The sequence below is a fragment of the Coturnix japonica genome, chromosome 1 (genome assembly GCF_054131305.1).
Source record: "Coturnix japonica strain WE chromosome 1, WE-NBRP24, whole genome shotgun sequence".
Classification (NCBI taxonomy): Eukaryota; Metazoa; Chordata; class Aves; order Galliformes; family Phasianidae; genus Coturnix; species Coturnix japonica.
In genome coordinates this window covers 3,248,546-3,261,695 of record NC_140663.1, presented here as the reverse complement: position 1 = coordinate 3,261,695, position 13,150 = coordinate 3,248,546, and the positions used below count along the sequence as shown (strand labels likewise).

General features: G+C 42.2%; 1 protein-coding gene across 1 annotated transcript; it reads right to left on the bottom strand.

The window, feature by feature from the left end:
- Positions 1–528: 528 nt before the first annotated feature.
- Positions 529–6,152, bottom strand: LOC146762253 (uncharacterized). The gene has a single exon (XM_085550011.1). The coding sequence runs from the start codon at positions 4,666–4,668 to the stop codon at positions 3,196–3,198; it is 1,473 nt and encodes a 490-aa protein (XP_085406137.1). The 5' UTR covers positions 4,669–6,152; the 3' UTR covers positions 529–3,195.
- Positions 6,153–13,150: the final 6,998 nt, after the last annotated feature.

Sequence of the window (13,150 nt, the reverse complement as noted above, 5' to 3'; positions counted from 1 at the left end):
GGACACCAAGATTGTGGTGGCATTATGACTTCTTGTCCCATATATATTTATGTATTTCTCTGTCTTTCTTGAACTAAGGAGCCTAGAACTGGACACAGTACTCCAGAGGTGGCTTATCTAGTGTAGGGTAGAGGGGAAGAAGGATCTTTGCCTTGCTGCTCACACTCTTTTTAATGCACCCCAGGCTACAATTAGCCTTCTTGGCTGCAAAAACACTGCAGGCTCATGGTCAACATGTTGCCCACCAGGACATTCAGTTGCCCACCAGGACATTCAGTTCCTTCTCTTCAGATCTCCCCTCCAGCAGGTCAGCCCCTCACTCTCACTGAAGCATGCGGTTTAAGTTATTTTGTCCTCATTCACCAAGTGATAAAGCTCCTCTGCACCTACAGTGCTGAGAAAGAGTTAAAAATATTGCAAAGCTGTCTGAAAAAATAATAATAAAACACACGCTGTCTCGCTCCAATTTACAGGAGGGAGGCAAGGTTCTTTTGTGTATATACCCGGCGTGAGATTAAGAAGCAACGGTTCAAATGTTGGTCCAACCAGTTTATTAAAGTCCTAGCCGTTTTTAGGGAGATGGGGAAGGGAAGGTAGGCGATAGGGAAAGTAGGAAATATAAGCAAGGAGTCTTTGCAGATAGCAAAAGAGATATAGTCACCACCGTGGGTCCAGCGAGGTACACAATAGGTCCGTTGATCTCAGGAACTCGTCTGATCACCGCGGGGGATGGGAGACAGCCAGGGAGCTCCGCAGCAAGCCGGTCCCGGGGTTCTTCCGACAAAGTTTTCCCCTCAGGGAATTCTCCGTCAAAGGTGTCTTTGGGAGTTTGTCTCCAAAGTCCCCAGTTTAGCGAGGGCCTTTTATCCCCCATTTCGGTGGGGGTTCTTCTTCTTCCTTGAAGTTTGACTCAGCATTTTCAGGAACGTATCTCGAGCAAACACTGAACTTCCAAACAAGCAGGTAAACACACTTTGTAATAGGGTTTAAAACCAGCTTTTGTGACATTCCTGGCCCACAGATAAGCCAGCAAGGAGGGGGGGGGCTCTGTTGCCAGACACAAGCATTATCGCCTTCTGCAGTGGTCAGCTCCTTCGAGCAGCACCCCTGAAAAAGACTGCTCATTCTGCTTCTGCTTATCTTTGCAATCATAAGCAGAGGTACTGTGGCACAACAACACCCACCATTCACCCTCCTAGATAGTAGTCGCCAGTCAGAGTCTTAGCATCAGAAAGGCCTCATGAAAGCAAACTTTGAGACAATAAAAGAAAACCAGTTCTGTCTTTCACACCACCCCGTGGCTCAAAGGTTGCTTGAAATTGATGCACAAATGACCATTCACGGTGGTGAGGAAAGGGGGAAAAAAAAAGTAAGCACAAGGGAAAAGAGGGATGGGTGATATGGGGGAATTAAATGTTAACAATCATCACCATTCAATCAAAACCTTGATTGATAACCATAATTATTTTCCATCAATATATATTCACTCATAACAAACCACTATATTAGATCTCTCTACAATACAAACTACTCAGAAAAGTTATTTAGAGCTACAGTTACTTATTCCTATTGTTTGTTACAAAAATCATCTAAGGGTAGTAATTCTTGATGCAGTACAGAGTGAGATGCACCCGTATCTACCAGAAAACAAACATCTTTACACTGCTATGTGCATGTTGCATTCAGTCCACTGGGGCAAAACTCATCCTGGGATCTTCAGATCACGCTCTAGTACAGCTGCCACCGTTCCTCCCAATTCCACCACCACAATTCCCCCTCCACACAATTTCCAAGCTCCATCAACAAATTTGTCCAAGTCCCTTACTTCTGTTATCATTACATACGCTATTCCACTATTTGTACCCTCAGTTACACTTCCACATACCCTCAATTATACTTCTGTATCATTAACAGTTACACTTTCTTATACCATCAAAGCAGTTTGTCCCATTCCCTTCAGAACCCACAGATCAAACAACACAGCTCTTCAGTTTCCACAACACCCTTAGTACCATATAACTTTCCTTTAGCAATCCATACTTATATATATACCATAAACATTTAAAGATCACAAAGACAGTGACAATAACCAATAGTATCAAATAAACAAGTAAAACAAATAAATAGGGGTATTTGTGTCAGCTGCTGTCCACTTGAGCATTTCCAAAGTAGTTCAATTGCTGAGAGATATAAATACTAGTTTGGCAAGTTAAAGTACTGTAATAGTCTACCGAACTTTTCACAGGACAGTGTGTGGGATACCCCACGGTAAAAGGGATAATCCCAGAAACATACACATCTCTTATCAAAACTTAGACATTTTCCAACAACCATGTTTTGTATGGAACTCCTGGACTTATGTGACACTGCAAAACATCAGTGCAAAGGTTTTATGATAGATTTCATTTGTGACCACATCTAACAGATATTAGATGGGTCCCTTGGCTCATTTCCCAATTTGTTAGGAATTTGGAAACAGCATGGAGGAGTTACATGCAAATCATAATCACTTTGACAAAAAAAAGGGGTAAAAGAAGGGATCAGAAGGAATGGTTATCACTGTGCAGAAAGTACCAGAAATCCAGAATGACCTGAAAAAGAAACTATGAACCAAATTGTGAAGTTTTAACAGATCCAAGGACTGATATCAATCACAGTCCACAACCACAACAAACAAAACGTAATACTATTGCAACCAAAATATGTAATCAAGAGGTATATTCAGAATTCTAGCACAATCCCATCTTCAACTTTTCTGTCACAAAACACAAATGGTTAAAGTCAGCTATGAGCCATTCTGTTCAGCAAAGGTCCCACGGGGATCTTCTGAAAAATAAAACAAGACAACAACTTGCCCTTTTGGGGCTTTGTTAATACAATTAAAAACTGAGAGAACAATCCATCGAGGAGTATATTTTACATTCCTCTTTCGGGGTGTCCTTAGCCTTCTAAGGATATTTGTTAAGGGATTTCATTAAGGTTAGGGAAACTGGCCTCATGTTGGCTGAGTCAGTGGACACAAGCTGGCCGGAGAGATAAGTGTTTCCCTAGCTTATCAGCAACTGGATCATGACTCACAGGGGCAATTGGCAGGAGTGGGGAGGCCTTGGGACAGAAGGTGTTAACAAACATCCACCCTTCACTGCCTCCCCCCCCCCCCACCTCCCTCTCATCTGGGGGAGGGGGGTGAAAGCATCAGCTTTCCTTGAGCTTTTGTTCTGGCCACCAGTTAACTAATTTCTCTAACCTGACTGTGGGTAATCCATTCATCAAATCTCGTGGAACACCCTTTTGCCAGCCCAGTGTCCAGAATTGATTACGTTTATGATCAATATTCCGCCTACCTGTTCTTACTGGCAGTGAGACCCTTCCAGTTCCACTGTGCTTTGGGCTAGGTGGCCTAGGAGCAAGGGTGGTTGCTGCGAGCCTTACTTCCTCTGGTTCAGATATACTGGAAGAAGCCACAGGCCCATATTTCCTTTCATAATTAATCAACTCTTGGGCAACCTCCCCCCATGTCCATACTTTATATCCCGACTGCAAATGGCCTGAGGTGCCAGTTCCTTCTAATTCTGCCAGGGTTCTTTCTCCCTGAGGCATAGCTTGTATCTTTCCTTGTAGTTGTATACCTATAGGTTTCAGTGATTCTGGAAGCCCCCTGATTAAAGGAGTCATCCGTTCAGGATCAACAGGCATCATCATAGGTGATCCATGATGTGTCTGCAGCTTTCTATCATACATCATTTGCAGACAAGCAGCTTTTTGAACACTTTCCACTAATTGATCAGCTGTCCCATTAATAGCAAGAGGGTCTCCCCTTTCTAAAGGGTTAAGACCACCTGCCCAATAGGCAGCCCTTTGTGTTAGGGACCAGGGAGCACGGTTGTTACCAGTAGTTAAAAACACTCCCGGTCCCCAATAACCTTCAGCTTCCTTTTCAGTTAACAGTATTTGGTCTCCACCAGTGAGACTAATCCTCCACACATATTCCGTCTCTGATTCCTTTGGAGAGCGGCTAAAATCTTTTTTCAGTTTTGCTAATTCAGTGGCAGAAAAGGGAATTTCTTTAACATTCATTTGAGGGTTCAGATCCTCACTGTTATCAAATGTATATTCAGTTTTTATCAAAGGACGCAATTGGGTTGGCGAGTCCTCTAATTTGCCAAGCCCTTCCTTTATTCCTTGTAGTTCCTTCTGAGGAAAAGTTTTTTCTTGAGGCAAATTATGGACAGCAGTATTGCTAGTATTCTTATATGTTAATAGTTCCTTAAAAGCCATTTGCAACAAAACTGTATTATGTTGCTCTCTTTGTAATTGTTCTTCAAGGTTCACTATTTGATTCTGCAGAGTTTTTACCAATTCTTGCATTACTTTAACTGATTCCTGTAATGCTTGTATGGTTTGGGTTTCTGCCGAATGCTTTTCATCTCGGAACTCCACGGCAGCTTTTAAAGCAGCACCGAGTACAGCACAAATAAACGATTTTCCTTTCCCGGCTCGGGTACGAGCCCCATTTTGTAAAACACGAATGCGGTCGGAAACACTCTGCAAGTTATACCAGTTTTGTCGTGCCCAATCTACCCCTGATAAAGAGGGCCGAGCACCATGCTTTTCTAAAAGGTCAAATAGCACATTTTCACTTTTCATAGTGACAATACTTCCACTCATTATCTAGTTAGACAACGAAATCTACAAGCAGCAAAATCTACACTGGGGGAGAAGGAGGTGACTCCTTATCTCCTCAGAGAGGCAAACACTTAGCAAAACAAATCCAGCAACTACTCAAAGCACTTCTTCCTTACACAAAAGACTAAGAAGGCCAATCAACACTTACAAAGAAAGTGTAAACACCTAAATCGCTCCTGGCTACCCTGTCAGGCCAGAAAAACTTCAAGCTTAAAGCCACACAAGTTACAAAACACTTCTAGGTTTCTCAGAAAGGAATAAACTTCTTGGAGAAGCACAAACGTCAAAAAATTACTTCCTCACTTCCCCAAGAGGTGCACACACAAAATTTTCAAATTCAAAAATACGTTACTAGATACTTAAACCACAAAAATGCGAAATAGTCTTCCCGAGGAGGCTCACACGTACAAAACAAAAGCAAATAGTCAAAATTAATTCATACGTCCCCGAGAGGTAAACACATAAGCAGTAAAATTTCAGAATATGGAGCGGTCTTCCTGGAGAGGTGCTCACATCTAAGTTACCAAAATTGTCGCTCCTTGCAACTCCAGGAGGTACATACAGAAAAATTTTGGAGTTTTTGGAAGGACAACACTCTCACGGCGGGCATCCTGCCGACTACGCCAATAAAAAATGTCTCGCTCCAATTTACAGGAGGGAGGCAAGGTTCTTTTGTGTATATACCCGGCGTGAGATTAAGAAGCAACGGTTCAAATGTTGGTCCAACCAGTTTATTAAAGTCCTAGCCGTTTTTAGGGAGATGGGGAAGGGAAGGTAGGCGATAGGGAAAGTAGGAAATATAAGCAAGGAGTCTTTGCAGATAGCAAAGGAGATATAGTCACCACCGTGGGTCCAGCGAGGTACACAATAGGTCCGTTGATCTCAGGAACTCGTCTGATCACCGCGGGGGATGGGAGACAGCCAGGGAGCTCCGCAGCAAGCCGGTCCCGGGGTTCTTCCGACAAAGTTTTCCCCTCAGGGAATTCTCCGTCAAAGGTGTCTTTGGGAGTTTGTCTCCAAAGTCCCCAGTTTAGCGAGGGCCTTTTATCCCCCATTTCGGTGGGGGTTCTTCTTCTTCCTTGAAGTTTGACTCAGCATTTTCAGGAACGTATCTCGAGCAAACACTGAACTTCCAAACAAGCAGGTAAACACACTTTGTAATAGGGTTTAAAACCAGCTTTTGTGACATTCCTGGCCCACAGATAAGCCAGCAAGGAGGGGGGGGGCTCTGTTGCCAGACACAAGCATTATCGCCTTCTGCAGTGGTCAGCTCCTTCGAGCAGCACCCCTGAAAAAGACTGCTCATTCTGCTTCTGCTTATCTTTGCAATCATAAGCAGAGGTACTGTGGCACAACAACACCCACCATTCACCCTCCTAGATAGTAGTCGCCAGTCAGAGTCTTAGCATCAGAAAGGCCTCATGAAAGCAAACTTTGAGACAATAAAAGAAAACCAGTTCTGTCTTTCACACACGCATACACACAACACTAAGACTGATGTTACTGCCGTTTGATCTTGCTGCTTGGGTGGGGGTCTGGGAGAGTTTTGATCTCCTGAGGTAAGTGAGACAAATGTTTCTTATCAGTTGAGGTTGGAAGTGCAAGGGAACAAACTGCACATTAGCTGCATCAACTAGCTATCTAGAAGGTGCAGAGCTAAATACAGCCACATTAACAGCTTCTGGCTTCATTAGTAAATTGCTACATAATGAACCAGTACATAGTGACTATCTTATTTTCTTCCATGGCCAATGACCTGTTAGTATCTCATCTCTAGACTTTTTTGAGCAGAAATGGAAATTTACTCCACAGCCAACCTATTCCTAGGACAGACAGCAGCCTGATCCCTCTTAGATCAGCCCAAACTCTAAAAGCAGAGCTGTAAAGAACTGCAGTGCTGATTATGGAGAGAAGAGTTTGATTGTTTCATTAACCCTGATAATGTTCCAAACAAAGACCTTAATGGTACAATCAATAATTCAGTCTGTGATCAGTTTGTTAGTCAGCCTCAAACACTTTTCTTTTAATATGGAACTCCCAGGAGGACCATGAACTCTTGTAAAAAGTAATCTGGGGTGTGTGCAAAGCATGAATTCTGGGTTTTACTTTGCATCTTTCTGACCAGCTCAGTCATTTTGATGCTGTGTGATTTATTCCAGGTCAACTCCATCCTCCTCCCATATCGTATTTCTCAGCAAATTATTTGGGTATTCATTCCCATCTTTAACACTTTGCACAAAAAGCAAATCTCTGAGATTTTCCATGCTGAAGAGGAAGGTGATGAGCCCTGATATTCAGATCTGATGTTTTTCTCAGACACTTCTCTAAATCTTTTTTTGCCTCCACTTCAACTGCAGAACATCATCTGTGGTGCTATTACATGGCAGCACAACCTGAGATCCCCTCCACAAAGCTCATTAGCTCAACTCAGCTGCATGTCCATTCATTTCAGTCTCCCGTTTTCTTGGAAAACCCCATGCAGATGTCTCCAAGACAGGCCCTGCACCTTTAACACTATCAGGGTCCCCTGTCCCCCTTTATTCCTCCCTTCCTTCTCTCCTTCAGTGAAGATTTCTAGCTAGCTGAGAAAAAGCTCCCAGATATCATCCTGGGTGCTATGGAACACTTGAAAGTAAAAGAAAGAAAGAAAGAAAAAGAAATGAAAAAGAAAAAGAAGAAAATGGTCTCTGTGTCTTGCAAGCACAAAACATCCCTCCACTCCTGGAAGACACTTATCCCAAAGGGAGCTGGGCAAAGGGAACTCACATGGCAATATTTGGTATTTGTGCTGGATGCAAAATCAAGACAGTGTTTTCTCTGTGGAGTTTCAGTTTTAAAAATAGGGGCATTTCCTTTTTGCTTTGCTGAGTAGAATTTTATCTTCTAGTTTTGACTAGTTAGTTTTCCACTTATTAGGCTGCCTGTGAGATTTTCATTGGATATATATATATATATTTCCTTTTCATAGTTATTTAAAAGATCAGGATGTGCAGAGTTTTCATTGTCAAATTAAACAAGCTGACTAAATATAGTACCTAAAACTGGAGATCCTATCTGGGAAAATCAGATGAATTTATGCAGCTGACAGTTGTTCAAATGAGTCCTCTCAGCTACAGTACAATAGCAAATGATATTCTTCATTCCCTTTACCTTTTCTTCATTATGTGTTGAAGGGAAAGGAACAATAGGAAGGGGCTGTCCTGACATTGCATTAATTCCACTGTGATAACTTCACTGCACACAAGTAACAAAGCATTTGCTGTGAGCACAACACTTAGCAGTAAGATTACACCTTGGGCATAATGCAATCTGTGACCTGTGCCAGGTTGCAATGACTTGCTGAGCCAGCTAATTTATTTTTCTCATCTTTCCATGGTAGATGAGCATGTGAGAAGTGAATGAAGACTATACTGATTTCTAACCAGATAGTATGGTGTTAATATACCTAAGCACTGGGGCAACTCTCTAAAGGAAATGCTCTATTTTCCATGGCAGATATTTTACTGTAAGGGGAAAAGCATGTTCAGCCTTGTCTGTTGGCCATAGTTCTCATGTGTTTCATGATGAAAGAAACCACGTTACTTTCAGGAATAGCTGAATTAGAGAGAACTGTGGGTGGTTAGGATGGAGTTTGAGTAGCACAACCAAAACATCCTGAAGGCAAAAAGTGATGTTTGGCATCCTATGAAGACCATCAGGCCTTTGGCTAAGAGAATCAGCCAGTGTATGTAAATGTGCTTAAAATATGGCATGGGGTGGTTCTGGCCTTGGAAGTGTCTCAAGTTGGAAAAGACCTCCAAAATCATCAGGTCCAACTGTAAGTTGATCACCAACTACTAAACCATGTTTCTAAATTGAATCATAGAATCACAAGGTTGGAAAGAACCTACAAGATATCTAGTCCAACTGCCCTCCCATTACCATTGCTCCCACAAACTACTAAACTATATCTCATAGTTCTTCATCCAGATGCATCTTGAACACTGCCAGGGATGGCGATTCCACCACCTCCCTGGGCAGCTATTCCAGTGCCTGACCACTCTCTAGTGGTTTTAATCATAGAATCATTCTCAATCACGGAATCACCAAGGCAAGAAAAGACCTCCAGGAACATCAAGTCTAACCATCAACTCACCACCACCACATCCATTCACAGGATCATAGAACCATGAAGTCAGGAAAAAGCCTCCAAGTTCACCAAGTCCAAATTGTCAACCCATCAAGAAAAGTGGGCATCCACTTGGAGTCCCTATATCCAAACACAACATCCCTGTAACTGATGGGTGCAATTCAAATAAGAGATATAGCCCAAGTGTCATTGATGCAGTAAGAGTGCCTGTATGGGACGTAAAGTTTCAGTATTCAAAGCAGCTTCAACCCTTCACATCCATGCGGCTAATTCTCATATCAAACAATATCAAACACTTTTCTTTTTCTCATTTCTCATTAAACGCAATTGTTTTCTTAACAGGAACTGGCAGAAAAATCTCAACATATCAATGATATTGTAATCCAAAGCTGAAAGACATTAAGAAAGTATGCTAGAAAGCATGGCTCTTAGTACCCAATACAGTGGCCCACAGGAGGAAAATATGTGATTAAGACAACTGTATCTAAATTAGAGATCATATCCTATAAAACAATATGAAGAAATGCCCAGGGCGAAGGGAGCAGTAAGCCAACACTTCCAGACAAATCTCCAGAGCTGTTGCTTAATATCAGTGTCAGAAAGCATGACATAAGGATGTTTGTAGTGTGGCAGAAGGATATTTGTAGCATGGCAAAGTATACCAACAGAAGTTGCCAATCCAACGCAGAGATGGCAAAATTGTGCAATATCAGTCTAAGGCTGAGCTCTTCTCCATCTCCAGTGTTTCAGTGCTGGGTCTGGTCTTAGATGCTGGGTTCATTCTTCAGTGCTGGGTCCAGTCTTATTCAACAGCTTCATCAGTGACCTGGATGAAGGGGTAAAGTCCACCCTCAGCGACTTTGCTGATGATACAAAGCTGTGAGGAGTGGCTGACACACTGAAAGGCTATGCTGCCTGTCAACAAGACCTGGAAAAAACAGAGAGCTGGGCAAAGAGGAACCTGATGATGTTTAACAAGAGCAAGTGAAGATTCTTGCATCTTGACTTGCCCAAGGACTTCCAACAGGCCCAGGACAAAGGAACACAGTCAAGGTCTCTTGAGCTCATTCCACTCTTCTGGAGCTGACCTCTGGAGCTCAGCATACATGAAAGATTATGTCAAAGACCAAACCCTTCATTGCAAATTTGATGAGGGCAGTGTGAGTGGTGAGACGTGCTTATAATCAATTCACTTACCTGAAAACAAACCCATGTTAATACTTACCTTTGCTGTTCTAGCTCAGATTGCAGTGGGAAAAAAATTCTCTTAGGGCATGGTCCAAACTCTCCAAAGTTCAGACAGTACAAGACATAAGGATGCACAGGGAGATGGAGGCAGAGGTAATAGCTGGCACTCTCCGTTGGGTCTGAGAGTTGCCCAAGGTTTTGTTCCAGAGATGTCTTTAGAAAACCTTGGGAGGTACCTTCAACCAAAGCAGAGCTGCACAGCTTTTCTTCCAAGCTGTCTGCAAATGGTGAGGTTTTGGATGGTGGGACTGATGAGTCAAAGATGAAGCACACATACTCTTCTCTTGACCTCTACTCCCCCGTTCTGCTTCCCCTCACCAGCTGGGAAATGGGCTTACAAACCCTTCTGCTGGCCGCTTTTGGTAGTTTTGTCACTCCTCCATCATGCCAACCTCTTTACTATTCCCACATTTACTCTTAGATGCCTGCTGAGTGTGTTTACATTAAATTTTGCTTTTATTCTGTCCCTCAGTGCTCAGACAGGGTAGGAGAGAGTTCTAAGGAAAAGGCACTTTGTGACAATACTATTATTATTTTACTTGTGAACATATTTCCCCTCTACTGGATTGAATTTCACTCCAGCTATATTTCTTCAGAATTTGAAGGGTGTTTTTTTTTTTTCCCCTCTTGTTTTTCTTTTAGTTCTCTGTTCTGTTTTAAAGCAAAGTCATCAATAATTTTAGATGAAATGTATTTGCTGTAACTCTCCAGGATAACATGCTTTGAATGCTCTGATTGATTTACGTCTATAAAAACAAACAAACTGCCTCTGCTGTTTGTCTGTAGAAACCTTTATTTTCTTTAAAGGTATGAGCCCTGTGCCTCATTAGTCTCTCAAGCTTTCCTTTTGGTACCTGTTGTGTTTCACACATTTTTATAAGCTGTCTGCCTCTAATAAATGAAATTATACTTCAGCTGTAAAGTGTTCCCATAAGCAATCAAAGAAACGCTGCCTCATATTCTCTGAGAATAAGCACCATCAGTACCATTGTCACATCATCAAGATACAATAGAGGTTGGTTATTAGTTTTATGCTACTCTGACAGCTCTGGTGGTGCAACATCTCTTAAAAAATCCTATTCTGGAGGAATCAAAGAACTGAAAATCAGCATTTATCAGCCGAACACGCTTGCCACTATGATATTACACCTGATTATCAGACAGAAGGAAGGCTCGCTTCAGTGTAATCCCTTGAAGGTCAGTAGCTGAAATCAGATGAATTAAAAGTGAAAATCACATGCAGGTTCATTATCATGATTTGAAAGTATTAAAATGAGTTCCAGGAGTGTGCCAGCATCTTCACAGGGCTCCTGAGAAGATCAGCTAAACCTCCTTTGGTATCCACAGGCAAATAGGAACTTGTTTGCTTTCCCTCTGCTTTCTTTCTTCAAAGAGAGAGAACAGAAAGAATTATGCTTTTCCTGGGGCATCATCAGGTCAAATGAGAAGATGAATGCAATAGTACATGTGCTCCAGTCTGTTCTTGTCTTACACCGACAATGTAATCCAGAGGAAGATGAGCTAGCTCATGACATACAGCATTATTCAGTTCCAGAGGAACATAGGCTACCAGCTCCCCAGTTTCCTAGCACTGTACTGATGGCAGCGTTGAATTGCTGAATTTTTTATACCTCCCTTCCTCCCAGGTTCATGTCAACATTTGCTCACTACAGAAAAGGAATTGAAGCCCTAGAGTATGCCCAGGGCGACAAAGCTGTGAAGGGTCTGCAGCACTGAGTTTTATGGGGAGCGGCTGAGAGAAATGGGGTTTTTCAGTCTGGAGAACCAAAGGCTCAGGGGAGACATTATTGTGGCAAGATAGCCATGAGAGACACTTGCCTGCTGAGAGAGCTTAGGGCACCATTGGGTGTGAGTGGAAGCAGCCCCACAAGACAAGAAAAAACACAGAACAGTGAGTGAAAGAGCATGGGTAGTGTTCATGGCAAGGCTAAGCACTGCACAAAATTACCTTTAACGCTTAGAAACATTTGTCTTAGCTTTAAATTAACTGCAGTTCAGTAATCCTTGTTTATACACAAATCTTTTTGCCTTTTTCTTTTCAAACTGGAGCGGAGCAGAAGGGCAGGCAGAGAAGAAATCAGCATTCAAAACTCCTCGCTGCTTGCATGCACACTGCATTACTAAAATTAACATTGCGTCTGGTTCAGTGGGATCAATGCTGTAGTCAGATTATTTAGTAATTAAAACACAGACATATCTAGGAGGCAAAAAAAAAAAATGAAATCCCACAAACTTCAATATGCCATGTTATAACCCATCTTTGGGAAGCAGCAAGTGCTTGTGTTTATTTACAGGCACGTATATATTTAGAGAGAAAAAGTAAATAGCAAATTCTTTATTGCTTCTCCACCCCACCCCAGCTACTTACAAATACACAACCAAAATTCTATTCAGAAACCAGTGATTGTGTTCATTGTTCCAGAACACATAATAGCAAAGGGAAGCAGGAACTGCTTTAGTGAAGCAGTAATTGTTTAAGCTGCCCAAATGGGAGGGTAACAGGGAGAGCAGCAGATAATTTTTGCCCTCTACAGGTTGCAGAGACCCTTAAATCACTAATCCTTGCACTCTGCTGTAGTATGCTGAAATGTAGCATTTCTGACATCACAGAATCAAAGAATGGCTTAGATTGGAAGGGTCCATTGTGTTCCTCTTGCACAGACTGTGACCAACTAGGATAGGGTATAGAGGCAGTACAGAATGGTCAAAGTAGCAGTTATTACAGTGGCTTGGTCAGGAGCAGTTATAGACACCTAATGGATGATATCCCTATTCAGAAGTCCCTGAGGTAGCAGGAAGTTAAACCTCCAGTCCTATGCATAGGCATTAATACTGGCCAGTTTTCTTCTACATAACAGTCAATGGCTGTTTATTACAGCGGTTTCCAGAAAGACATATTCACCCATAGATCTGAAACACACTAACCTCATGAGGATATGTCGGATGTCTTAAGATCACATCAAGTGACAACAGATGCTTTTATCAATCAATTTGAGCTCCCATCTAATATTCCTATTTAGACCTCATTTTGTTTTCCACCTACCAATGGAAATGGCTCCAGCCCTA

Coding starts and splice junctions, on each gene's coding strand:
- LOC146762253 (XM_085550011.1), bottom strand. CDS start 4,668: ATGAGTGGAAGTATTGTCACTATGAAAAGTGAAAATGTGCTATTTGAC.